We start from the raw sequence: 27,009 nt of genomic DNA on the forward strand, positions 1-27,009 counted from the left end.
ACTTAGCATCAGATTATGGATGAATGATTAATCTGGATTATCAGTGTTTATTTTATGTGTACATATAATGTTGCATGCAGTTTTTAGACAAAAGGGTTACAGTACTAAATTCTTCTGTGAATCCAGTTTTTAACTTTCTACCTGCAATATGATACAGATTTATAAAATTTATTTTAATTGGGCCAGTTCAAAAGGCACAGTGAGACATCTTCACCAGAATATTTTTGAGTTTTTTAATAAAGATGCTGAAAAAATTAATTATTCACACAGACTTTAGGGGAGTAATTCAGAAAAAAATAAATCAAGAAATTCACCCTTATAATTTGCAGAGAATGTTTCTGATTAGTCAAACTTCGATGTCATTAAAAAAAAAAAAAAGCATTAGTAATTTCAATTTATAAACTGTTCCAACTCCCCACTGGATTAGAAACTAATTTATAATATTGTTGGGTAGAACAAAGAAGCAGCAAACAAATCCCACAGCTACTCAAAGGACTGTGCATCATATGAAGGCACAGGGGAAATTGTGTCAGAGTTTTCCTTCCTTTCAGTTTGCAATGTTTTCTCACTCAGCTCAAATAATGAAGTACAGCCATCTCAGGGAGAGCATGAAAAAGGCATCCCAGTTGCACAGAACAATTAAACCAGTCCAGCTTCCATTATTCCTTTGAACCAAAATACTGTGAAAGCTTCCTGCAGGAACACTGTAGCTCCCCAAGATAGATCACAACGCACAGGTTAAGATATAAGATCCAATCTAAAAAATTAAATGGAATTTGCCAATTTGTTGAGAATATACTTTGAATTCTAGAACTTATCTTTCCTGAATTCAGCCAACTGCTGAACTGAAAATGAAAGTGAAGTTGAAGAGAAAGACAATCAAAATGTAAACTATCCCATGAACACTACTCTTGTTTTCTGCCTTTCTGTATTCAGTAACTTTATTCATGAGAACTGCTCTTTGCACTCTCTGGCTCCTGCATGTGAGGACACGTTCAGCTTGAGCTCACAGTCCCTAGAGTACCAAAGCTCCCTACAGGACCACGCTGCCATGACAGAATGGCACAGCCTAAAGGATTTCTGCACTTCTTAAACAGTCTGTAGGTACATCCTATGCATGAACGGGCATCACACAGCCCTGCTTGCTTTGAGAGCTGCAATAGGATCACTGTGCACTCTGCTACAGCCAGTTTTTCATGTCATCAATAATTGCTGGCTGGCTGCTTTGTGAACTAAAATTAGTGACACAATAGCTCTTACAACTAATCTGAAACAGGACAAGACTGTCCACACTTTGTCCCTTACATATTTTTATTTTAAACAGACACTCTTCAAAAACCTCCCTCTCTTCCTCCCATTGTTTCCTCTCTTTCAGAATTATGAGGTGGCTGCTTTTAGCTGCTGGGTCAGATAAGCTCTTCCCTCCACTGCTAAAAATAATAATAATAATATAAAGCCATCTTTCTACAATTGCAGAAATGTCCACAGAAAGAAACCAAACAAAAGTAAAATCAAAATATTAAGCCAATTTTACATTCCTGATTTGTCTAAGTTTTGTCATGATGAAACATAATGAGAGAGACAGAGGACTTGTTATTGGAAAAACTACTGGAAGTCAGGAGGACAGGGATCCTGTTGCTGAATTCATGTGGTAGGAACCTATTATAGTTTAAATGTAGTTTGTGATTAACAATCCCGGAAATAAGGCCTCCTTGGAACTTAGACATAGATTTAGATGTATAAACCAAGGCACTTGAAAGAGCTGATGTGGATTCTCCCAGGAAGACTTTCTTATTGACAACATATTTGAGGCTCAGAGAAGCACAGCAACTCAGAAGACATTGACTACAGGGAAGAAATTCTTTTGGGAAAGATAACAAAAATTAAAATTTAGCAGGGCAACAAAATGAATACTCTTCTATCTGGAGACCAGGTGGCTTTTTTTTTGCATATTTATCTCTATTTCTGTGGACCAGGCAAGTTGTTGTTCTCCATCAGACACATTCAGCCCCTTCCCAACTCCAGGTCTTTCCTTGTCATGCCATGAGCTGTTAAACACTGTGTTGGAGAGGACATGAAAAACAACTTCAAATTACAGTAAGCCCCTGGTGGGGGGAAACTTAGAAGTTATCTCGAAAGACAATTCCCAGGTGGGGATAGACTGGTATATGAACTACCTCCATGCTTTGGGAGAAAGGGTCCTTGGGATCACACAGTGATGAAGATATTCTGTGGTTGCCACGGAAACAGCGCTGGCTTATGTTTTGGGGGACTGGAAATGCCTGTCGAATAATTGTTAACCTTCCAATTGACCTTCTCACCAGCTCCTGCACATCCACGTCATTTATTTCCTGAAAGAGAAGGCAGGGGAGAGGACATGCATGAGAGTCGAAATTCAGAAACGCGACTACCAAATCCTAAACAAAAAAATAAACTGAGTGTACCAAGAGGCCTCTGATTGACACATAGCTACTGTCAAACTCCACTGCAGCCTTAAAACCAATATGTGCATGCTCATTAAAATAACTGGTGTTATTAAAACATCACCCTTTCTTAACAGCAAAAGTTCAAAGTGTACTGTGCTCAAACCTCACTAAATATTTGTGTTTTCATAGCTGTTTCATTTGGGGTTTTCTCTGCCTCTCCTTTTACCTCTTCTGATCTTTTATTTAGTATTTCACAGCACCCTTGACAGATAATGTGTAAATCAGTAGGAAGCCAGAGCATGATGTATTTCTGAGTGTAGCATTAGTTAGGAGCTGTGAAGGCAGAGATAATGTTTTAGGCCTTAAGTGTTCATTTCCTAGAAATAGAATATCAAGAACCTATAAACTATGTGCAAGTTAGCAATCATTTACCAAAAGGGCAAAGAACATGTGTAAGAGCATTCTAGGTGTAAATGTGCTTGTTTATAGTAAGACCTAATTTAAAACCAAATTTTTATTCCATAGGGTATCTATTAAGGCTTACAGCTGAACACTCAGCTCTACAGAAGAAAATAATAACTAAGTAAAAACACCAATATTAAGCTTGAAATAATAATGTTAAGACAGGTTAGGGAAACTGGGAAAACAGTTTTTTACAAAGCATAAATTTCTGCATGTTGCAAACACAGTGTTTTACACTGTTGAATGATGAGTCCCTCAGGGAAGTTGAGTGAGAGGAACATGAGCTCCCAAGTAACAGCAACTGAACTCCAACCTTCACATAAGAACTTCAACTTTAGTTAAACATGTTTTTTTTTTTTTTCCTGATGGTTATAAATAGCTGGTAGCTTTTGAGATAATTCTGTTTCTGTATTTTCCTGTAAAATATTAGAAATAATCTAAATTTTTTACAGTTTTTTTACCAGGATCTCTTTCTCATCATGCTGAACTGTCTGCCCATGCTGAACTGTTGCAATTACAGAGGTGGATGCCCCAAACTTTCCAGATATTTAAAATTGCAGATATGCCCCCAGGAAGGGAGGTGAATCAAGAGGTTCCTATTGGCAGCCTGCATTTAATATTCCCTTGCATACAGCCACAGTTTATTGAATATTTTTGATTCTCATTTGTGTATTTATAGCTTCATCATTTTTCAAAGGATATGGCACATCTGCATTGTTAATACCTGTAATGAAATGCCATAATCTTTTTCTGTCTTAGCTCTCTGATCTATGACCATACTGAAGAATTTAGGAGACACCAGGATAGAATTGATCTCAAATTACAGAATATTTTTTGTGGAAGTTAAGCCAAGCTTTTTGAAAAAGCAGCTCTTTAAATGTTACATCAACCATCCCAGTTATTTTGGCTTTTCTTGCCAATCCAGTATAATACCTTCTCATTATTTTGAAGGAACTACTTTGCACATACTGGTATTTGTTTATTTTTCTTAAATTTTGAAAGAAATATATGTGAGATGTAAATTATAACTTCTACTCTCTTGACTGAAGTAAAAGTATTTTATTTGCCTTCACCGATTATCACAGTTTCTGAATTAACCTCTTATTAATGTTCTTTATGAAATACAGATTTTTATTTTTCTGCTAAGAGAAATAACATATAGCATCAGCTGTGTTCAGTGTAATATTGTACATTTCTGGTCGATTCATTCTTAATGTACCACAGAAAATGGCTTATCCCAACTTAAGATGCTGTCTTTTCATTTAGCCTGTATCATTTCACTAGCTGTTGAGGTAAAAAAAAATATAATGCTATTTTAGTAAAAAAAAAAAATATATATATATATATATATTATAATATTTTTAATATAATCATAAAAGAGAGCACAAGAAACTTCTTATCTTGATTTTAAATTATATGCTTCCTCAGAGAATTTAAGAAAGTTTACCTGGTTTCATTACACAGCAAGTCCAAACTGTAATGCCAAGATTGTTAGACTCACTCTAATAATGTAAAAATAGACACCTGCATGGCCACATTATATTGCCAAAAAACACTTTAAAAGAGATTTTGACTTTCAGATTCTCAAGCATTTCTCTTTCCTGCCATAAAAGTGTATTTACGTTTTCTGTATTTAGCACTATGTGGTGCATTTTAAATAGAATGTTCTCATTTTAACCTCTAGGTTACTACCTCATCTCTTTTTACGTCACCTGGGAAATAGTAACAGAATTCAAACACCAAAACCATTTTTGTATGGTGGCCAAGGAGGTATTTACATCTACAGATTAATGACAGCTATTATTTTAAATGCTGATTATACCATAAATCCAGATTTTTAGATTGACAACAAAGCAATGCCATGCAATCCCAAATTCAACATTAGTCATTTTTTATGTATTTCTTTGTCATTTTTTAAATACTTGGCATTGACTGAGTGAGAAGCCTTTTATATAATGACTCTCCAATATCATCTCTCATTCTTGAATTTTGGATCTGACTTAAGAAAACTATATAAAGCAACTATTGTATGAGAGGAAACAATTTTCATTTGCACTTCAAAGGAGGATACAGTGTAATGATATGAGGGTGGCAGATGATCTCTTATACAAGCGTCGAATGTCAAAAAACTAGAAAGTTGGCCAAGTTGAACTGAGTTGGCACCTGAATAAATTTAGGCTAGGTTATGTGAGGTTTTTCAGTTTTCTTTTTTGTGGTGTTTTTTTTTTTTTTTTTTTTTTTTTACATAAGAAAAGTAATATATCATTCCAAGCCTTTCTGTTGCTGTCTGCACTTGGAATTAAGAGGTGACTACCCTGTCAAAAATGAAACAAGGATAAAATTAGATGCACATTTCATCTAAGCAGGCAAATAAATATGGAAACAAAAAAGTGATTTTAAATTAAGGACTCTTTACAGATGAATTAGGAAACAAGAAGTGAAAAGTTCACCTTTACATATAAGGCAAGAACTCCAGTGGGAATCAAGACTACCTACTGGACATCCAGTATTTGTCCAGTATTTGTAAAATAAGCAGCCCAGACAGAGACTTACTATTTGCCACAGAGAAATTGTACTAGCAATGAGAATCATGGAGGGGAAGAATTTATTTACATGCTCCTGTATTAGAGCACCAAACAAAAGCAACTGTACCTTTTCTTATGGAAACACCTTAACTTTGGGCCAAGGAGATGGTTCCAGCATTTACTATATAGTGGACATGCACTGTTTTCCAGTGCATGCCAGGACTTCCATCACAGAAAATCCTGACACTCGGAGAGAAGAGTGTTTCTTCCTTTTCCAAAAGTCAGCAGAGGAGCAACGGGTGGCTTAAGGCCTCTGGGCTGCCACTGTCCATCCAGAGCACATTTGTGCTGTGCCCTTCCTGAATTTCTCAGCACTTTCCAAAGAGGAGTTGAGGGAAAGGCATGGCTGGATGAAGCTCCAGGACAAGACAAAGGAGATTTTGAACTGCATCGTTACTTGTTCCTTTGTATCTCCCTTAGGATTTTTAGGCTTCGCAGAAAAAGATGAATCAAACCTGACAGGACAAGGATAAATTATTTTTTAGTTCTCACAAAGTGGAAAAAAATCCAAGATTTTGGAGAAAGCAGGATTCACTCCATCTGTGTATTAGTTCTCACTAATGCACAGGAATTGTCGGGATTGTCAGGCAACTTGGTTGCCCACCTTTTCCAAAGAGGGTGTCATTTCATACGGACCCACCAACCCAACAGCAAATGCAAGGGTTCAAGTGAAGCTCTAATGTTATTATCAACCATTATCCATACAAAAATGTTGACTTAAGTGAGCTTCTGGAACTGAGCTATGTTTATAGGACCTAACTGCTGAAGCTCAAAACAGGGTTATGCTCTACACTTATTCATGGTGGAGTGCATTGGGCTTGAAACACGATGAACAAGATGAATACATGGGCCAAGGACAAGCTGTCTCCTGGGAAAAATGTCTTCATCAGAAAGAACATGACCTTTGAAAACAAACTTGTAAGTCCCCCAATCCACTCTTGCTGTGCTAGGCAAACCTATTGGACCTTTTCCCATAAACTGGTCTTTAAGAGAGTCTGGAGTTTTGTTTCATTCTTTCATCAAGAAAGAGTTTTTCCAGAGTCTGGTGCCTCTGGTAATTAGAAACCTTTTAACAACTTTTGACCTCAGTTTACTCATGCACAAATTGAACTCATTTGTTCTTGTGTCAACCTTGTCCTTTGTCTCTTGACAATGATGCATTTATTCAGACTCTGTAAGTGTTTATAAACAGAAAGCACATCCTCTTTCAGTCTTTGCTTTCACAGGCCAGCCAAACCAACCTTTCCAGTCTCTTCTTACACAAATCGGCTTTTCTATGCAATGATTCTGTTATAATTCTAATAGATCTGGTCTTAATTGACCACATTATAGCAGATGAAATCCAAACAATCCTTTGTAAAGTAGCATTAATATTTTCATCTCCTGTATTGCATTGCAACTTTAGACAGTGGAAAGTGTTTCGGGCTGTCCTTGAGTAAACAGTACCAATAAAGAACTGGTGGCAACCTTGGATATAGCGAGATAACAGTAAGATAACCCTGAATGTTTTAACAAAGGAAAATGCTTTAGAGAGACATATTTAAAAAGAAAAAAAAATTAAAAAATAATTTCTTGCATTTAAAAAGAGCAAGGGAAAGTGAAAAATATAATTTTCTATCCTGGAACTTTGAAGCTGTGTTTACTATTGTGCAGAGGAAATGAAGCAAGCAAAGACAGAGGGAGAAAGTGTGTCAGAAATCCATTCCCATATTTTGTTAAGGCATATTTGATCATGACTACATTCAACTCTATGACTCCTGCAAATCTTAAATAAAGAATTGTAACATCTGTTTTGAGGCCCTGAAAAAACAGGAACATTTATTAGGAGAGCATTTCCTCAGCTGACTATACTCACAATTCAGAAGAGAATTACATTATTTGCTATGGTCTAATACAATGCATTACGTTTTAGCAAGTTATGAATTCTTTCATTTTATAGGAACAAAATTCCTCCTCCCACACTTATATTATGGTACACAGTCTTCAAGAAAATTTACTCTACTGCATAAAGTAGCAAGTAATGGGACAATAAAAATTAAGGAACTCTTTGCAGGCATTACAGCACTTAGAGTGAGCAATTAAGATAGCAGATGTTACCTCACAAAGCCTAAGCAGATTTCTGATCACAAAATTGAAGGTGGTATTTGCTTCTGTATCACTACAGTCAGCAAGAAGGTTGTATTCCCTTGGCACAGTGATGGAAAAGGAAAGACAATTCTAACTTACTTTGGTATCTCATGGCAAGGAATTATTTGAATCAAATGCAGAATTTGCAGAACAATGCATTTTCGCTGTCACAGATAATTTTAGAATTTCAGATTAGGAAGCCAGAGAAGCACCATTACAGTTACTTATTTCTCAGTGTCATTTAACCAATACTTAAGCACAGATGTCCAAGCTGCCACGAAAGATTCACAGGAGCAACAAAATGGGCAGAGCTCTGACATCATCTCCAAGTCATAGGGAGGTACTGTGGCCATCAACAGGTAATGGATGACCACCTCAAATAGACTGGGATGTAAAGATAGCTGTTTTATGTATCACACAGAAAGGGGCCCACAAATCTTTGCATTTCCAGATCCCATGCTGCCAAATAGAGGCATTGCAATCTCGTTACTGAACTGGCAAAACCTTGCAATAAACAATTACCCAACATCAAACACTCAGGAAACATGTAGATTTCTGCTGTAATTTGAACATAGTGAAAAGGAAAAATTAGGCAAAACATAACCCTTGCTGTAGTATTACCTACCAATCTTATTTATTGCTAATATGATTTCTGCATCCATATAATATTGAAATTATCTGCATTTTTAAACAGAGCTAGAAAGCTACCTAAGTGGCAATATGGATTTAGGTCCAGAAGCAGATTAAGCTAAGATAGCATTAAACATATTTTGTCTCAAAGAGAAAGGAGGAATTACTGAATGAGATGCAGAGACTTCAAAGACGATGGTTTAGAGCATTTGTTGGAATGAACTTAATCACAGCTTTCACCCTTTTCATATGGAAGACTATCAAACTAAGTAGGGACGATACACATTTCTCAGTGCAAATCATTCAGCTTTCCCTGCTTCTGGGACTGCAGCCCAGAGAAAGAGTTTTGGAGCAGAAAAGGCAGCTGAGTGGTAACCACTTTGATTGCTGTGCCATTTCATCTGCTGCAATGTGCAATAACAATGCTTAAAAACGCAGTTTGTTTTTTTTTTTCCCCATGGAGACATCAATTTCTGAATAAAATGCAAAGAGAAAGCATATACACTAGGAATTGATCCTCAGTCTTGTTTTGTTTTTTGAGGGTGAAGGAGCTGAAACAGCTAAAAGCAAGCACCTTCTTTAGATCTTTTGGGAAGTATGTAACATTTAAAACAAAAAAAAATCAATGGCAGGATCTTTAACTTGAATAGCAAGCCAAAATCGGAGCTAAGAAACTGTTGTATGATCTACTGATTTCAGAGGACAGCTTTAGATCCAGTTAATGCTCTTCTTAGAATACTCAATGTTAACTCTGAAGTGAATTCTAATTTAATCAGACATGAAAAAGAAAATATGCACGTTGTTCAATGATCACCTGTAGATTAAAGCTGGGCTGTCTCCCAGCAAAGCCCCATTCAGTGCTGGAAAATACACACAGTACTGGTCAAGTGCAAGGCAGGGCCCAAACTAATGGTTATGCTGGACCTGGCTTGTTTACACAGCAATTCCAGAGACATATTTTTCTCTAAAGAAAATTGGCTAAAATTTCACTGGTTTAGCACAGCATACTAATGGAAATCCAATAATTAAGTATGAAAACAAAAGTGTACAGTAAATCCAGATAGTACAACATGGAATTTACATGGACTCTTTTATCCTGAGAATATATAGGAGTTGCATGATTAACATGTTAGTAGATAGCCATCTACTCAGGGAATCCAGGTATTTTGGACCCAAATTATTTTTCAAACACCTGAATGCTGTCAAACCTGAACTGCAGTGTTCAATACTTCATATACAAAACTACTTCACGTATTGGCTTGTCATATTTTAGCCGACAAGCTTTCATGGAATAACTAATTTCACAGTGTAAAAGCAGAATTTCAATTTAACTTTCTTTTTCCCCTTTATGAACATTTATATATGACCTAATACATAAATTCTACTAAAGAGCATCCCACTAATATCAAGAGGTTTGGATATCAACCATGATGGAACATTTGGAGAATTCATAAAGGAAAAGGAAATATTATATTATTTACTATGATTATGAATCATTAAAATATAAACAAAATGTAAGGACTCCTCTACAAAAGATTACATAATACAAAAGGTATTAAAAATCCTGTGAAAACAGTCAGCTCAATTGCGAACTCTCGAGATATTTAGAAATAAAACTTTTTTCACTTTATGTCCCATTTATTCATAGAGGGACTTCCATTTAAAGCTGGCAAAAAAAGCCAGCAAAGTCCAAGAACCTGTCATTCTACTTTTATTAAGCAACATCTACTCCCTCAGTGAGCCTGAACTTTGTCATAGTTACTGCTTCCTGTTGGCAAAGTGAGAATCAGCAGGACTATTGTCAGTAAGCCTCAAAACAGGATCCATGGTTCACAACAATGTTCACTTGACAGTTACCTCATTTATAATGATCCAGTGACAGTCAAAAGCAACCAAATTAGTCTCCACGACCTGAAATAGAGAACAAACCAGCTATCAGTCAGTTTGCTTGTGAAAGCCAGAAAAAAAAAATCCAACAGATGCTCTCTGCAAATGACAAAAGCCAAAGCACATGCTCTCTAGTACTTTTGCTATTGAACTGAGGATAGAGAGCCTTTAGCACCATGCTGCAGAAGCATTTGTGTTATTGTTTGACTTGCCAATTAAACTTGGAAAATACATTTCAATGCTGGTATCACAGGAAAGAATGTGTTTCAGCTGACTGAGGAGAAAAATGGAAACATTTTTGCCTTAGTACTGTGTGTTGAGAAGAAGCAACAGAAAGGAAGGCAGAAAATGAATATCAAGTAACTTTTGTCACATTTCTGTATTTCCTGCTTCTTTCTAGTGTATACCTACCCTGAAAGCCTCTGAATTTAAGAAAAACAAAACAAACCCAAACCAAAAACACCCACATCACAAATGCTAGAGTTCATAGAAGTGGAAAGATCAGGAAGGAGATGGTTCTCCTGAGAAAGAGGGCTGTCAAAGGGATGATAAATTATAGCCTGTCTCAGGTTCCATGCACAGAAGGCCTCTCATCCTCCTCTCATACATCTTTTGCTTTCCTTAGCTGAAAATTTTTCCATGACCTGCCCTCATGCTGGACACATGTGCCTCCTCACTCATCCTTCACTTAGACCTTTCCCTCCTTCAGCCCACTACACTTTTTTGGGAAGTCACTTTTGAATCGACTTCACAGTGCAAACAAAGAGGATAAAAATACACTTGGCTCTGCTTTCATTAGATAGGAAAGAAATCATTGATGAAAGGCAGGCCAGAAACAAACTCTGGAAAAAGCCGGACACCTTTACTTTTTTTCCACATGAAATTGAATTAGGACTAACATGCAAATAGTTTTAAATACAAATGAATTCCATTTTATTTGTACAGGTACCATGCTCATCTTGATTCACAACTTAAAACTACTGGATACTTAAATCTGTATTGAATAGACCCCTAAAAAAAAAAACCAACAAAACAAAACACACAAAGAAAAAAAAAACTCAAAGCAAAACAGAAACAATTCTTGGAACTGAAGGTGTTTAAATATTCAATTAGATGCCTAATGCTGGGCTCTTATTACTTGGACCATTGGCTTTTAATGACAACCAACAGAAACAGCACTCGCCAAGGATGGTGGCAATTTATAGTGTGCCATGTCCAAAGGAGAACAATTTAACTGGCCACAAATCTTAAGAGCATAAAAAAACCCCTCACACTGATAGCTCTCATTATTAATTCAAAGGCTATTAGAAATGGGGTCACTGCTTGTTTAGCAGAATGATTAGGCAAGATTGGAAATTCTGTTCTGGAGAGACTCAGGTGAGGGGAAAGCAAGAGCAGCAGTACATGACTGATTCCTTATTTGAAACATTGACAGCACCAATCAGAAATGACAGGGACTGAAACCCATAGCTGCTAATGTGGTTCTGGGAAACTTCAACAGCACTAGCAGGAATTAGGGTCCTTAATTTATGTGGAGTTCAATACTTTAAAACAACATGATATTCTGTTGTGTTCTTTTGACATTATCTTGCATTCTTCACCGTAGGCTTTCCCACAGCAAGTATAAAAGAATAGGATAGAAACTGAGTAACTGTGATAGGAAGTAGCACAACAGACCGAGCCAGGATGCTTGAACTGCAGCATGGCTGTTCTGATCACATTGCTCATAACAAACCAGTTGGAATACAAACAAACAAACCCAGGAACCAAAAGAGGTCAAAAGAGGACAGAGTAGTAACAAAGTTCTCAATGGAGCATTTGTTCCTTATGTAAACTTCCAAAGCATAGAAAATGTATCCCATTTACAATGTAGGCTGTCATTTAAATTTTCCATTAAACAGAACAAATCAAAGCTTTACTAAAGCAGGAACAATTCTGCTAGTCAATCTACATACAGCTCTGCTGAAAGCAATCTAAGTAAATACAAAGAAAGAAAAGAAAAAAAGGCAGCAAAGTCAGCATGTCTTCTGATTTCTTGTCAGGTTCCTAGCAACCTTGTCCTTCATAACTTTTGGCTCTGGGATGTCCTTCTGGGAACGTCTGCTCTGCTGTAACTACTCTGCTCAAGATGAAGTCTCATAAGGTCCCTGTGGCTCCAAGGCAATCTACCAGTGACACCCTCTAGTCAAGTCTCCCAGTGGTGGTAGGAAAATTACAGTAACTGTGCTTCACAAAAGGTTCCTAAGGTCTTTCTCTGCTTCCAAATGGCACTCAACCAAACATTCAGATTTAAGGAATCCACAAAACAAAAATTCACATTTTCTCTTCACTTTTTATTAACATGTTAAAAGTGGCCTCGATCACTTTGTCAGCTGATCAGATTTTTATGTATTATATCTCCCATTTTTGTTTCAGATCATTTAGTTTCTCAATAAATATTTGGTTTGGAGTACCTACTTTGCACAGATTCTCAGATTTCAATCAGAGAACATATTTTCAATTGAATATGGTTCTAAGTGTCACTGTTTTTTCATGTGAAGCTCACAGACCACTTAAGTCACTGGAAGAAGCTGATTGGTCTCACAAGTCACTCGTGTTATTTCAAACAGTTCAGGATACCTGTGAGAGATTTATTCACAATTTGCAAATAGCAAGATGAAATGAACCCATTTTTTAGTTACAGTTGAAAGTCCTCAGCAGAAAGATCATGTTTTATCCATTAAAGTTTGCTCATTAATGAATCTACTTAATACTAAAAACATTTTCAAAAAGCATATGTCAAGCATATGTTCATCTCATATTGAGATGAACTTGTAGTGCACTCAGAGACACTTAAACTAACATATTCTACGTTTAGATGGGCTGCCAATAGCCCCTGATTTAAAAATTCACTTCACCTTTCAGTCTGCTAGAAGCTGCTTTTTGGCATTTTCCTTAACCCATCTACCCAAAGCTTGTTCTGGTGTTGACAGGTGCTTAAAAAGATGACTGATAATGCCCTGAGAAAGTTGCTAGATTTTAAAGATATATTTACATCTGAACTGGGACTCATCATTAGGTTGGGATTTCAAGGCCATATTTTCATCTTTTGGTCTTTCAGCCTTATCTTTCACAAAAGAGCTGTTCATTTCAGCAGCATGAAAATGCTGCATCTCAGTTTCTCCCTTCTTAACATCTCTTCTGACAGCATGGACCATATTGTGCATTTAATTGACCTTAAAGTTGGCAGTGCACATTCTTTGTCTGTAGGAATCGCAGGATACTATAATATTATCATCATCATTAATAACCTTCCCATATTTTCCAGTTATTTGCTCCTTATGTTTGTCAGAGTAGATAAATGCAGTGGAACATCCACTGTTCTCCAAAAAAATAAATAAATGCAATGTTATGTACACATTCAGTTTTAATGCTTGAGGGAAAAGTTGCTCAATCCTAAAATTTTCTTCAAATGCCATGAGTATGCATAACCTTACCATCAGAAGATTATCTCCACCAGCTACTATTAAGCACTAGTTTACATGTAGCAGACTATAATAAATCAGTTTAAAAACTCCCCAAATCATCTAAAGTCAGCAGTAACACAACCTGGATCCAATTATTCATCAGTGCAGCAGTCATTTCTTGCACACAGCAGGCCTTTACACAATGTTCCAGAGTGCCCTTGCCTATCTATTGCACTTGCCATTCTCTTTACTTTAAAAAGCCATTGCATTTTCACATAGAAGGGATGATAACAAATAAGAGTGAAGTGAAAAAGAAACCAAAAAGACCACAGCTGGGTCTGCTTAAAATTGACTATAACCTGAAAAGCACAAGCAGCAGAAGTATTAAAGGCAGTTGTGCAGCAGGTTTCTATGCCTAATACGCTCAGAATTGTAAAACAAGTATTTTTTTAATCTGAGTGATGATCTTTTTCAGGTAGAAATTCATATCTGCATGCATATCAAGTAGTTGGCATGAACTTGTGCTCTGTGTCAGGGAAAAATGAATGTAGAGAATAATGCTTGCAAGCACATAAGAGCAGTAATGAAAAAGAAATCTGAAATCCTGTATTTTAGAAAAAATAAAACAACTTGGTTGGGGCGTGTAGGAGGTTGGGGACTCAAGACCTCAAGCATTTGAATACAATGTGTTTCAGAGTCATCACTGGTTCTGCTGGCTCTGTGACAGGAAGCAGCACTATTCCCTCCCAAAAGGTAAGGGACAGATTGGAAATTTCCATACAAGACAGAAGGCAGGTGAACCTTTTGCTTATGCAGCTCACTTCTTATGCTAAAACTGAGAAAAACTGGGGTGTGCATTCATAATGAGGGCTAAGCACCAAAATTCTACACAGATATTAAATGGAGGAAAGCTGACACTTTCCAAAACAAAGAAAACCATGTAGCTATTTGACAAATTCCCATTTCACACATCCTCTAGGGGAAATCATACAAGCTGTGTGTTAATAAACATACAAAGCTATAGGTCAGTGCAAAGCTCTGAAGCTAAGCAGAGCTGCTAGCTGGGAGAGCATTATGAGAAAGTATCATATATTCTTACCCTGTTCTTACTGCTCCCTTAGACATTCAAGCCACCTTTGGAGGTAAGGCACTGGAATAGTCATTGGTGTAGCCCCAGACAGCTGCCTTTGAGCTTCTAAATATAAGTTGCTTTCTTATGTAAGTTGCTTTCTGTGATGAACGGAACTACCAGTACTTAAAGGAAACAGAATTAATTAATTCTGTATCGACTGTTCTGCAGTTCAGACTGTATTTATTTACTAAAAGGGAAAATATTTGAAAGAATGCCCCACCCAAAAAGGCATTTTGTGCTTTTTAGGTGCCATTTGCCCATGTCATTGAGTACATCCACTGTGCAGGAACATTTGTAAGCAGAACTCCAGGGTGAACTGGGGAGCCATGTTTAAGTTTAATGCCCACAGCCACTGACTCCTTCCTGTCTCAGACAACTAAATCAGTGTCAGAGAACAAGTAGAGGACAGCCTATTAACCAACTCCTTCAGAAAACTACTTTTCTGACTTCACAATTTTTTCATCTTCAGACTGTTGGTATTCAATTATTTATAATGCCATATCACATAATTCTCCATTACTAAGATTCAAAGCAGCAAGTTAGCAGGTCAGTTCTGAAATAGACTTCATGAAATTGTGAAAAAGCTGAAAATCAGTCTCTACTCACTCACCCTTTTCTCAGACACAGAGAGTTCACACCTGAGTGTATGAAATCAATGTCATTAGTTGCATAAATCCTGCAGCAAAGGATACAGCCTGGCAAGTATGCAGTGCTATTCATGTACAGTCACAGAAATCCACAGCAATAGATACAAAAGATCATTCTTTACATCTTTGTAACTTCAGAAGTATGTTCATGTCAAACTCCAGCAGCTCTCCTAACACCCTATTAAAATAAATCAAACTTATGCTTCATGAGAAAGGTGTTCCACTTAGTGAAACACGGATGCCATTGAACTGATGAGCACGAACATGGATGAAACAGAAACTAATTTTCTTTTTCTAAAGAATTCAACTACACACTGAGGGAGATTTAGCAGAGAGCACAAAAACGCTGCCAAGATGACAAGTGTTGAGCAAGGACAAATCATCTGTCATTGGCAGTAACTCCAGAACTTCTTGATCTTTGGAAGAGCTTGACATTTTATCATAACTATTTCTATTGTTTACGCTCAAACCTTCAAACGGCCCAAATGCAAGACAATCTAAAGCAAGAGAAGCAGCTGTGGTGCCAGCATGTAAACTTTTTCCATGTGCAGTAGTAAGCAAGAAAGAAAAAAGGCTTCTTGACAAAAAAAACCAAACAACAATTTAATGGAAAACTACATAAAATTTTTCTACATAACTTCTTTCTTATAGATATAGGCTCACAAGTGTGGGTAAAAACTGCAATATACAGACCATAACCTTCACAAAGGAAATACAGGAAAACAATTCTCCATTTCCAAAATTTAGCCCCACACACATGCATCTCATCAGACAAGTCTGCAAACACCCAAGCAAGCAGCAATGTTGAATGTAAGAAAAGATCCTTACAGGATCACACCATCTCAAATATCTCCTGTTTGAAACACAGAGATCCCTCTGGCTCCTGTTTCACCTGTGCTACTGCTGGGACTGGTCTGTGACAAGACACCCAGAGGCCATGGATCTTTCCTCAAACTGTTGAAGGGAAGGGTCTCCAACTAGAGCTTGCCTTTCTGTTAACTTTCTGCTCCACCAGGAGCTGCAGTACTGACTGTGAAAATTTCTGCTGGAACACCACAGAACAAGCCACACTTTCCATTTGACTTTTTTTTTTTTCCCCCACAAAAGCCAATGGATAGCATTGCATAGCCCAGAACTCTGGGAATGGCTGATATTGGAATAATTTAGAAAATTATTTAGAAAGTTTCCCAAGAGTTGAGTTGGGACACCAACTTTCAGTTAACCTTTCCCAAACACCATCTGCCTATAATATGTTGAATTTATGAGGTTTTGCAATCTGAACTGCATTCTGCCAACTGGAAGACTGATAAAATGCTTTTATCCAATTCCTCTAGGTTTGCTGTCCATGTCTTTTCATAGCCCAGCCTCTTGGGGTCACCACTGCTGTTTTACAGGTGAACATGTCTTAATCTAATTTTCTCCCCCAGGGGCATAGCAATTTCCAGATCACTAAGATATGATAAAAAACAGGCTTCTAGTACACACATGTGAGGCAGGAAGCCACTCCAATTCAACCCTGCTCCCTCCCCAAGAAAAGGCCAGCCCAACAAAAACCAACAACTGAAGATGAAGAAGTCAGAGGCCATTTCTTAACACGACGCTTAACTGAAGAGATGTCATTGGACTAGTGTGAGCATTCAGAGCAGCCTCTGATAGTACAGATGTCTCCCAATGGACTGGTATGCAAAGCAGAATATGGAATGTAAAGACTATGAAATAGGAAAGAATGTTAAGTGCAAACTGAAGACCACCTTAAGTGATCTGAAGTTAGAAAGGTAAAAGCATGGAGTTGTACTATTTAGTATGCTGTACTGTGTCAAACACCACAGGACCTGTTCATGGAGACCCTCAGGTAGGTTCATTTGTTTATTTTTACTTTTCTTCCTTCTAGCTCCTAGTTCATCAACCACCACCATTTTATCAGGCTACTTGCACCATTTCTTCCTACTAGTGCCACAGCAAGTTTCTGTGCTTCCACTCTTAGCCTTTGAGCTTTTCAGTAGGGAAACCAGATGTTGATTTATAAATCTCATTCTTACTCACCCAACACTAAAGCTTATAAAAATCTCTCTTCAGCAAAAGCAATATTTTTGTAATCTAATTTTAATCTCTATCCATTTCTACTCTTGAGAGAGGGGAAAAAAACTAAACCACACATGGCAATACTTATTTTTGTTCTTCTGGACAATACTTCTTTCTGGGATTCCTTTCACTGACATTCCTTCTAAGAAAATACAAACAAACAAACAACCCCCCTGCCCCCCCCCAAAAAAGTAAACCCTCCTACACCCCAAAAAATGTGCCAAATGAAAAAACCCCATCAGCCATTGGGTGAATCCTGGCAGAGACATTTACCAAGGATTAGAAAGCAAGCTTCTATAGCATTTGGGGGAGGCAGGTAGAAATTGTCTTCCAGTCTCCTCCTAAGGATGGGTGATACAGCTAACGTGGCTTCATTTGTTTGTCTCATGAAAATACATTTCTTTCAAGAATAAATAGTTGAAGCACTTGATTGGTTTTCCACTTTTTCAGATTTATTTCAAAAGATGATACTTTTAAACTGAAAGTGTTGGGTAACTCCACTGAATAATTAGTTTGATATAGAGTTGGCTTGCCATCATAACTACATCTGAAATGAGTCAAGCTTCAGGGAACACTTTTTATCTTCTATCCTAAGATTTTAAGAGATCGAGGCTGTTAGAGTATGGAAATCAGCCCCATGCTAAAGAAAAGAAAACAGTTAAATATTCAATAAAAGTAAATGAAGAGAGCATTAATAGTTCAGTGAGTTTGACCACAGGCTTTTACTGAGAACACAAAACAAAAACACATTCTGTCTGGTAGAAATGGCCTTTTAAAAATTATTAATTTCTTTAATCACTGAGAAAAACTAATATAATATAAAATCTTATATTAATAATAATTATTAGCTTTTTAATAAGAAAAAGCTAATAATTTTTTAGGTGCCTAAACCCATGCATCTTTCTGAGGTCAGCCTGTAGAATGTAGGTTTAAAATAAATATAAATAATTTATATATCTTTCATTTTAAGGATTATTTTATTCTTGCAGTTGGTTTTCTTACTAACAAATTTATGCTTTGATTCACATTCCTATTATCCTTCTGAAAAGTGTTTGTAATATCCATTCTGGGGAAAAAACAAAAGAAACCCAAAACCAAAACAAACAGCCACAGAATTTTTTTTCAATTTCTGAAGCTACTTGGCTTTGATTCAGACCTATGAGCACATTCTCCCACCTGCACTTCAAGACAGTTACAAGAGAGCAGAATAATGGTATTCTTAATGAACAATAATGTACATTCCACATAGAAAGTATTTATCTCAAAGTAAAGAAGTGACTCCAATTATAATGGAAATACAGAAATTCAGATTCATTACTGTTGAGTGGTTGCCTGTACCTGCCTGTCTTTTTAAGAAGTAGATTTTTTTTGTAGTGGTTGTACTAATAGTACTAGTTGACAGTAGTCGTTGATCCCCAAAGATCTCGTTCTTTATCTGTTAATTATTTTTTTTGAGCTGAATTTCGTTTGGAAATTGAAGCAGAAAACTTGAGTATTTAGCTTGGACAGGGGCTTTGAATCAAATGGTTGTCACCACCTTTGAAGCTGAAGAACCAAACATAAGAAGCCTGAATCTACTCTACAGTATCAAAATTTCCCCATCATCATGGATTAAGAGCTGGTGTCAGAGACTTCTCCCAGCTATGGAGTTTCTTTTAAACACCTCACCATCTCCTACATGCAGGACCTACTCTTTTCTGTGAACTCACTCTAGACTGAAGGCTGCTGACAAGTCCTCCAAAAGATGCAAAATAATTGCCGTGCTGATTTTTATGCCTTTGCAACTGCCTTCTCCAAGGCCAGAATCTCTCCACAACAGTAAGAGTCAGGGACTAATGTATCTTTGTCACAGATTTACAGTTACTCCATCTGCACATATAAATTATTTTTCTAAGCAGAATAAAAAGTTCAGTTCCTAATTTTAACTAGTTGCAGACTTTATAGGGAGCATCTGATTTATTAAAATCCTTATAAATCTGAAGAAAGCTTTCAAACTTAAACTGTTAATGCGACATGAGAAATTCAGACACAGTCATTAATTCGTTGCTTTAACTTTGTAGAGGAAAAAGGAATGTCAATGACAGTGGATCATTCTTAATGTCTGCCTTAGAATCATATCTGCTAGTTAAGAGAGCTTTGGAGTCTACAAAAAAATACAGATGATAAAATGGTATCTCTCATAAGTTCAAGGCATGGTCCTCTGCTAGCTCATATAAAAAAAATCCAAATTCATATTTACTTCCTCTTTAAGCATATACTTAGTGTTTCTAATTGAGAATCATAATTAACCAAACTTACCACTTTAGCAAGGCAGTGAACAGTTAAGATTGAAGGAAAACACACTTGTGAGTCACAAGATACCTTCCCAAAATGCATTTCTATGGGTTGACTGAACTCAGCAAAACGAAAATTGATTGAAATATAACTTGTAAAGGAATCATATAAAGGTTGTATTTTAAAAAACCTTTCCCTTCTTATCTATACTTGATTTTATACCTCAGTACTTCTATAGATTGTAGAACAGTTACTCTTTACACCAGTTTAAATTACAAGAATATGCAATTAAGATGGAAATCACTGTCAGAAACAGAGTGGAGAATATGGGTTTGAGGAAGAACTTGAAGTTTTGAAGTAGAGAACAGCAATTGCAGAACAGGGTGCCTGATTCAGAGGGCTATTTGGTAGTGTGGACAAATACTTTTAGACTGCTATTGCTTAAAAGCAAGCAAACAGAAAAACCAAAGACATAACAACAGTTTTCTTAATAGCAGCCATTTCCCATAAAAAAGCTTCATGTCTAACCAAGGTACCAGCAATCCAAATTAATAAAATATGGATTAAACAACTCAATTTGGTCCATTCTTGCTGATTGTTTTTTGACATTGTGTGGGTGCCATTGTTTTAAAAGTTTTGAAAGACTTTCAAGAACTATTAAATATATAGATTGAACTCATGTCTTCAAACTGAAAACACAAGGCTTAATTTACCTTTTCCTCTTTTTTTCCCCCAAGAATATCATGTGACTATTTTAGGGTCAGACCCTCTGAATTGCTCAGCATCTGTAAATTACTCAGATTTTCCTCAAGAGGGGCTGCAGGATGCTGAGTGCCTTTGAAAACTTGCCCATTACATTCAGGTTTTTTAATACAAGTTGAATGCCTTGAAAATCCAACCCTGATTATGCTGGTAGTGTGTTGTTTATGTTATTAGCAATACAGAAAGGTGGTTTAGACTCCTTTTGAATCTGTTAGCAAACTCAATATTTAGTCTGACTGCATATCAGGGAAAATGTTAAACTTTATACACTACAGAATATAACAGTGCTGCTCTTTTTTCTTTGCTGCCTGCCTTAAAAGCAATTTTTGCCAAGCATCAGACTGGCATTACTGAAACAGAAAGTATTTCATTTTCCTAGTACAGGCATTATTAACAAAGGTCACGATTCAAGTGACAAAATATCAAAAAGCCATCAGCTCTTTTTGCTCTTCTGCTTCATGGTGGTGCCTCTCCTGTCATTTCACATATCTGTAGAGAACAACAGTGGCAGAGGTTCAAGTGAGATAGCCCCTATTTCTGACTTGCACATGAACTTAGCATTCAGCTCTCACATCCAAGCAAACAGGCTGAAAGATATTTTTTTTTTTCTGGTAATAGGAGTTCAAGAATCAGGAGCAGTTTAATAGAGTTCTAACTGGCTGCAGGCTTGAAGCTCCCTATGGAAAACGCACTCTCAAAAACACATGTACAAAGACAAAATCTGTTCTAAACATATTGAAAACATTCTGGTCACCAATTTGGGAAGCCCAGTGGCCATTTTTGCTTCTCTGCTTCCCAAAAGACAAACAAAATGGATCACTCTTACTAAAGGTCCAAAGGCATTGCAGGCCCAGAAGGTCTGCACAAGGACTCACTGAGTCTTGCAGAGGGCCTGGATTAAAACAGCAGCCATGTCTCATCATGACTCTAAATTTTCCTAATAAAGTACCTCCAAATTTTGGGAAATTCAGTTATTGCTTCTGAAAGTAGTTCAGCCAATCAACTACATGAACCTAGACGATAATTTAAAGATTTTGATAAACAATGTGTGTCTTAACATCAACAATGCAACACAGTTCAGATTAATCTTTCCAAAAAAACTTTCTGGCCAGATATCTGTTTGCAGACCTTCAATGTGAAATCCTTCATATATGACACTGAAGGTTATTTAAAACTAATCTTCAAGGTGAATACAAAGTACTCTCTATATTACTACAATTCTCTAGCAGCTAATGGTTAAGCTAACAGAAATATGACAATTTAGCAAAAACTGATACAAGTTAAAATATATTCCGGCTCTATAAAGAGAGAAAAATCTATATGTTTTTCATCATTGTTTGATGCTGATTAAAAGCTGGTTTCACACAGTAATTGCATCTAGATCCAGAGAGTCCAAGCAATATCTATCACACAGGCACTGCAGATACAAACATGACAAAAGTACTGGCTCAAATACCTGAAACACATCTGCAGGTGGGACATTGGATCAGCTCTAAAATGGGACAGATCCTAACAGATGGAAAATAACTTTATCAGTGAAAGAATAGCACAAGAACCCAATATGTGTTTTATTCTAGAAAAAGACAAAACTTTCTAGCCATCAGGTATGGCTATTCTAAACCACTTCTGGCTTGTTATGAGAAACAAAAGAGGAATTGCAGGAGAAGCAAATGCTGCAATAATAAGAAAACAGAAAACTAGAAGCATTTAACACACACAGTGTAATTTGAACCATTCTGTACAGTTTAATAATTTATAGGGATTAAATTGCTAAGAATTTTTTCTCAAATTTTCATTGTGCAACTGCCCATTTATTTTGGCTTTCTGAACAAAGCGGCTTAAATTAGATCCTTGCTATCATCTTTTAAAAATAAACTGGAAAACTTTGATGGAAAAAAGTGAAAAGACTGGAAGCACTTTCCAGAAAAGGAAAAATAGAATGCACTTTGTTAAAAATACAATTACTTCTACATTTTAAGTTTGTGAAAGCAACTATAGACTTAGCAAAATGAGCTATATATAAAAATAGAGGCCTTTTGAACTTTTATAAAAAGAAGTATTGAAGACCATTCTATTTAGGCCCATATTACAAGTTTCTTTCTTTCTTTCTTTTTAATGGAGAACAAGCCAAACCCATAATTATAATGGTCTTGTTTTTTTTTTTTTTTAGTTTAGATAGATAAACAGCAGTAACTTGACTCATAGTAACAATTCCTCTAAAGTCTATATGATTACTCAGCTGATGAAATTACTCATGTGAGGAAAATAAGTCATATGTATAAGAGATTACTGGCACAGGTACCTCAATGTAAATTATGAAAGACACATTACAGAGTGTCATAAATTTTCCAGCAACACATTCCTTTTCCCACAGGTACTGTCAAACAGCTTTTTACCTTTAAACACTGCATTTTTGTAGCATTCTTTCAATCATCTTTTTGACTAACCTGAACCAGAACAGTGATATATCTCTCCTATTCCAACTATTAATATTATTGGCACATGGTCTTTGCTTTTCAATGGTGATAGAAGCAAACTGACAGAACCAATATCCAGACAATCCTTGAAGTGATACATGAGCTTTACACAAGGATGATCAACAAGGTAGACCACTATTTCTCCAGACTGATTGACAGGGAAAAATGTTGGCTATAAGGCTGTATTTTCAGCTGTAAGCAAGTACATCAGAAGTCCTCTCTGGGCTCCCATGTATACAAAATACAAAGTTTACCCAGAGAGAAGAATAAAAATAAATAAAAAGGAAGAAAGGCAAATAGAAAAAGGGTTATAACAATATAGGAAGGTAATTTTAATGCAGCAAGTAGGACAGATACACATCTGTCATGAAGACTTAAGTAAAATTCTGAATGAGTGAACATAGCTATGGCCCATCCGAAGTCCAATTAAATCCCAGTTTACCTGAGACAGACAGGCTGGCACAGCTCAGTAGAGCTGTGTCAAATGTCAGGTGACTTCCTGAGCCATTTCCAAAGCTAAGTCAGGGTGAGGAATGAGTAAAGCTTTTCACACCTACCCCAGCCAGGAACCTCACACCTGTGAGCAAGAAGGGAACCTGATTGCTGCACAGTGCCATGCAATTAAGCACAACTGCTTAGACACTGCTAAATCCTGCACCTGGCTGCATTTCTACAGCTGCTTTTAGGGTTACGCTTCCCTCCCTCTGTGCTTCATCTATGGCACTGCCTCCTCAGAGGATGGCAGTCATCAGCCATCAGAGCCTGGCTGATGTCCCCCTCAGCCCCAGATCTCTGCCTGGAGTCACCAGGTTTTCTCATCTGCTAATGCCTCGTTTCATCTCCATCCTGAAAGCACCATCAATTTAAGGAAAAAAAAACCATTTCAGAGGCAGAGCAGAAATGCACCAGAAGAGTCCTTGGTGGATATTTAACTGCTTTTCCTGAGTATTCCTCTTCTATGTTTTTTCCAATTTTGCTGGTTGCTAGCCCCTTCCCGAGTAAGACACTGACTGGCAGTCACACAAGAGTAGTTAGGGATGCTGTGATGCATTTTATCCCATTTCTTGACACTTAGGTAGGCAGGGCCATAGCATCACATCTTTTCATGGCACTTCTTGTCATGTGCACACTAAGAATTTTGTCTAGAGGAGTCAAGCAAATTATTTTAAGAATGTTAAAAGGTAGAAAACACAAAGTTTCATCTGCAATCAACCAGAAATTCAGAGAAGGGAAAGGAACGGACTTCTACAGTTTTGTGTTAATGCTCATGAGACAGATATGAATGTGAGACAAGTGCTCTAAGCAATCATGAGAAATTCATGTTCAGATCATTTTCTGCACTGTTATCCTGCAAACATATTAAAACCCTTCATTTCTGAAGTGTCTGATGCTTGCAACATAGGCAACAAATACAAGTATCTGAAAACTAAACAAAATGAGCTTATTTTCCTCTTGTGCCACAACACACAGTTTGTGTATACATATATGCACGCACCAAAGATTTATCCCTATTTGTTCCATCTACCATATCTTATCCTATACACTGTCAGCTTTGCCTGAGAGATCAGGGATCTATCTCTGTACATGTGAAAATGTCCTCTCCGTGTGAGTTATAATCCAGCCCTTACATTTGTTTCCCAAACCGGCATTTTACAGGATCCTGCAAAAGAGAAAATTTTCTTCGTGAACATCACAGAAAAGTCATTCTACTGAAGAAGATTCTAACTTTGATCCATGACCCCTCTGCACATGATACCCTGTCTCCAAAATGGAAGAGATGCCATCGAAATTGCTTAATGTGTATCTATTCCACTCTCCCCTGGGCAAAAGAAGATAAAAGAAGAGCAATACCGCAGTGCTGTCAAAATATGAATCTTCCTGGATGTATGTTACAATATCTAATAGATGGTGCTTTTTTTTCACATTTATGGCAATAAAAGCCATTTTTATCACTATACTTCTGCACTTGTATGATGTCTAACAACAGCATGCTCGCACAAGACTGAGCAATAACTGAACCAAATGGTGTACCTTCTCTATCCAGAAGTTATCACTGTTTTTATGATTATACTTGGACACATTAAAGAAATTACTATAATTTTGCCTTCACTTTGAGAACAAATGCAACAAAAAGCCTTGAAATTAAATATACGGTACAGTATCTCCCAACCCCAAAACCAAGCTTGATCTGAGAGTAGCTAGGATTAGAGGTGTCACGACAAGAACTACTGCTTTGGTTCAGTGTGGGAAGGGATACATTGAAAAGAAAGAAAACTCTCAGTCCTTCCCCTAATGAAATTAAAATAAGTGTTGTCATCTCGGAATATTTCATGTTCTAAGCACAAAACCTCTTTTTGGAGGAAACAGGCTTTTCATTATGTTCCATTCGTTGTATTCCCTCAGATACACACCAAGGCTCTCCACAGCTGTGTTTCACTTGCTCAAAGGGCATTTAAAGCATAAATACTTTTGACATCACCTAGCTGAACAAAAGCCTCCTTTGGAGGTCTCAGCTTTGTTCAGCCTGTGGATATGTCCTTCGTGTTTTTTGGCAGCTGCATACATATTCAGGCAGATAAGGCATTGAAAATGCAAATCAGACCTGTAAACTGAAGTATCTACAAGTAAAAATATTGTAATCATTTTTAATGCTCTTCTGGTCCTAGGGAGAAGTGGAAAACATAGGACGATATCAATACCATAAATGGGTGAATGGAAGGAGGTTGTATGGCTCTACCTTCCTTGCCAGGACCAGGTAATTATGAAATGTGCTACTACAGTTACATGGAATACAATGTAACAGGAAATTTTTAAAATAACTTTGAATGCATTTTTTTCCTCAATGGGCTTCTTGTCCTAGATTCAGTCCAACTCTTGTGCAGCTGAGCTGGCTGGGTGCATGCGAGCACTTAAGCAGCTTTCAAACTTATTAATGGTGTCTGAAGACTGTCTGAGGCCAGTTTATGTCAGAACAAGTTTTGTTCTTAGAATGCAACTACAAAAGCACTAAATCAGATAATAAAGTGACCAATTTGATGCAACTGTAACACATTTTTCTTCACTTTAATCTGAAAAAACTTTCTTTATAATCTCAGGCAAATTAATGAGCTCTAATTTTGCCATCTCTGCTGTATAAGCATGCAGGTAACCTGAAAAAAAGCCATAAGGAAAAGGATAAGGAGGAAAATGACCACAGAGTCACCAAGCTGCTTCTGGATTAAGTGGACACACTAATGAAGCCAAGAGCTGTTCTGTAGAAGCACTGTTGACATGCCATTATTCCGTATCAGTATTTGGTATCTTCTATCTATACATCAAAAAACTGACCTTCTTTTAGAATTGTGACCTATAAAATGAAGCAGAAAGGACATCCTCCTAAAGGGAAGGAAACGACAGGAAAATTCTGTGGAAATTGAATTGCAGAGCACTGAGACTCAGACAACAAAAACCTCAGAGAAGCAGAATTTGCAGATTACACCTACTTGGCTTATTTTGCATTGTATTTCAATCACACTAAGGGAGCACAAATCTTCTAAGTCTGCACCTCCTTTTCCAAACCTCTGCCTTCCTCTTTGCTCAAAATGATGTTAAAAATACAATAAAAAAAGGATAGTAACCATAGTAAATTTGGTCCCAAATTGTATCTCTTATAAATATGATTTTAAAGCTTTTATTTAAACATAAAAATATTATGTTGTTTTCATGACAGTACAAAAAATCCTAGTGAAAAGAGTTTATGTGCATTATTTATGACAGTGTCCAAAACTTAGAAGTGAAGGATCTGTGTTGGCTGGTGAGATAATGAAGCCAATGGAAACTAATTTAGCTTTTTGTCCTTAAATAATTTGGAAATCTGCTGTTTAATATTTATTTAATAATTACCACAGTACTATGCTGTAAAACAGGTCCAATAAACTAATGTTTTCCTATCTGAGTTTCTGCTTCCCCAAAAAAGAGCTAAGTTAGCAGCCCTTTCCCAATTTATACATACTGGTCTTTGATACCAAGCTTTTTATAAGTGCTGTTAAAAATAGTTAAGATTTTTAAAATTTATTTATTTATTTAATATTTT

At 36.8% G+C, this 27,009-nt stretch overlaps 1 protein-coding gene across 2 annotated transcripts in view; it reads right to left on the reverse strand.

The window, feature by feature from the left end:
• GRID2 (glutamate ionotropic receptor delta type subunit 2) overlaps nucleotides 1–27,009 on the reverse strand; it is a 680,288-nt gene that overhangs the window by 204,093 nt on the left and 449,186 nt on the right. For both annotated transcript variants that reach the window (XM_062493839.1, XM_062493838.1), the window contains 2 exons: nucleotides 10,088–10,141; nucleotides 2,178–2,351 (listed from right to left, as the gene is read on the reverse strand). In XM_062493839.1, coding sequence (XP_062349823.1) covers nucleotides 2,178–2,351; nucleotides 10,088–10,141 — 228 coding nt within the window. The remainder of the gene's footprint in view (nucleotides 1–2,177; nucleotides 2,352–10,087; nucleotides 10,142–27,009) is intronic.

The sequence above is a fragment of the Cinclus cinclus genome, chromosome 5 (genome assembly GCF_963662255.1).
Source record: "Cinclus cinclus chromosome 5, bCinCin1.1, whole genome shotgun sequence".
NCBI lineage: Eukaryota > Metazoa > Chordata > Aves > Passeriformes > Cinclidae > Cinclus > Cinclus cinclus.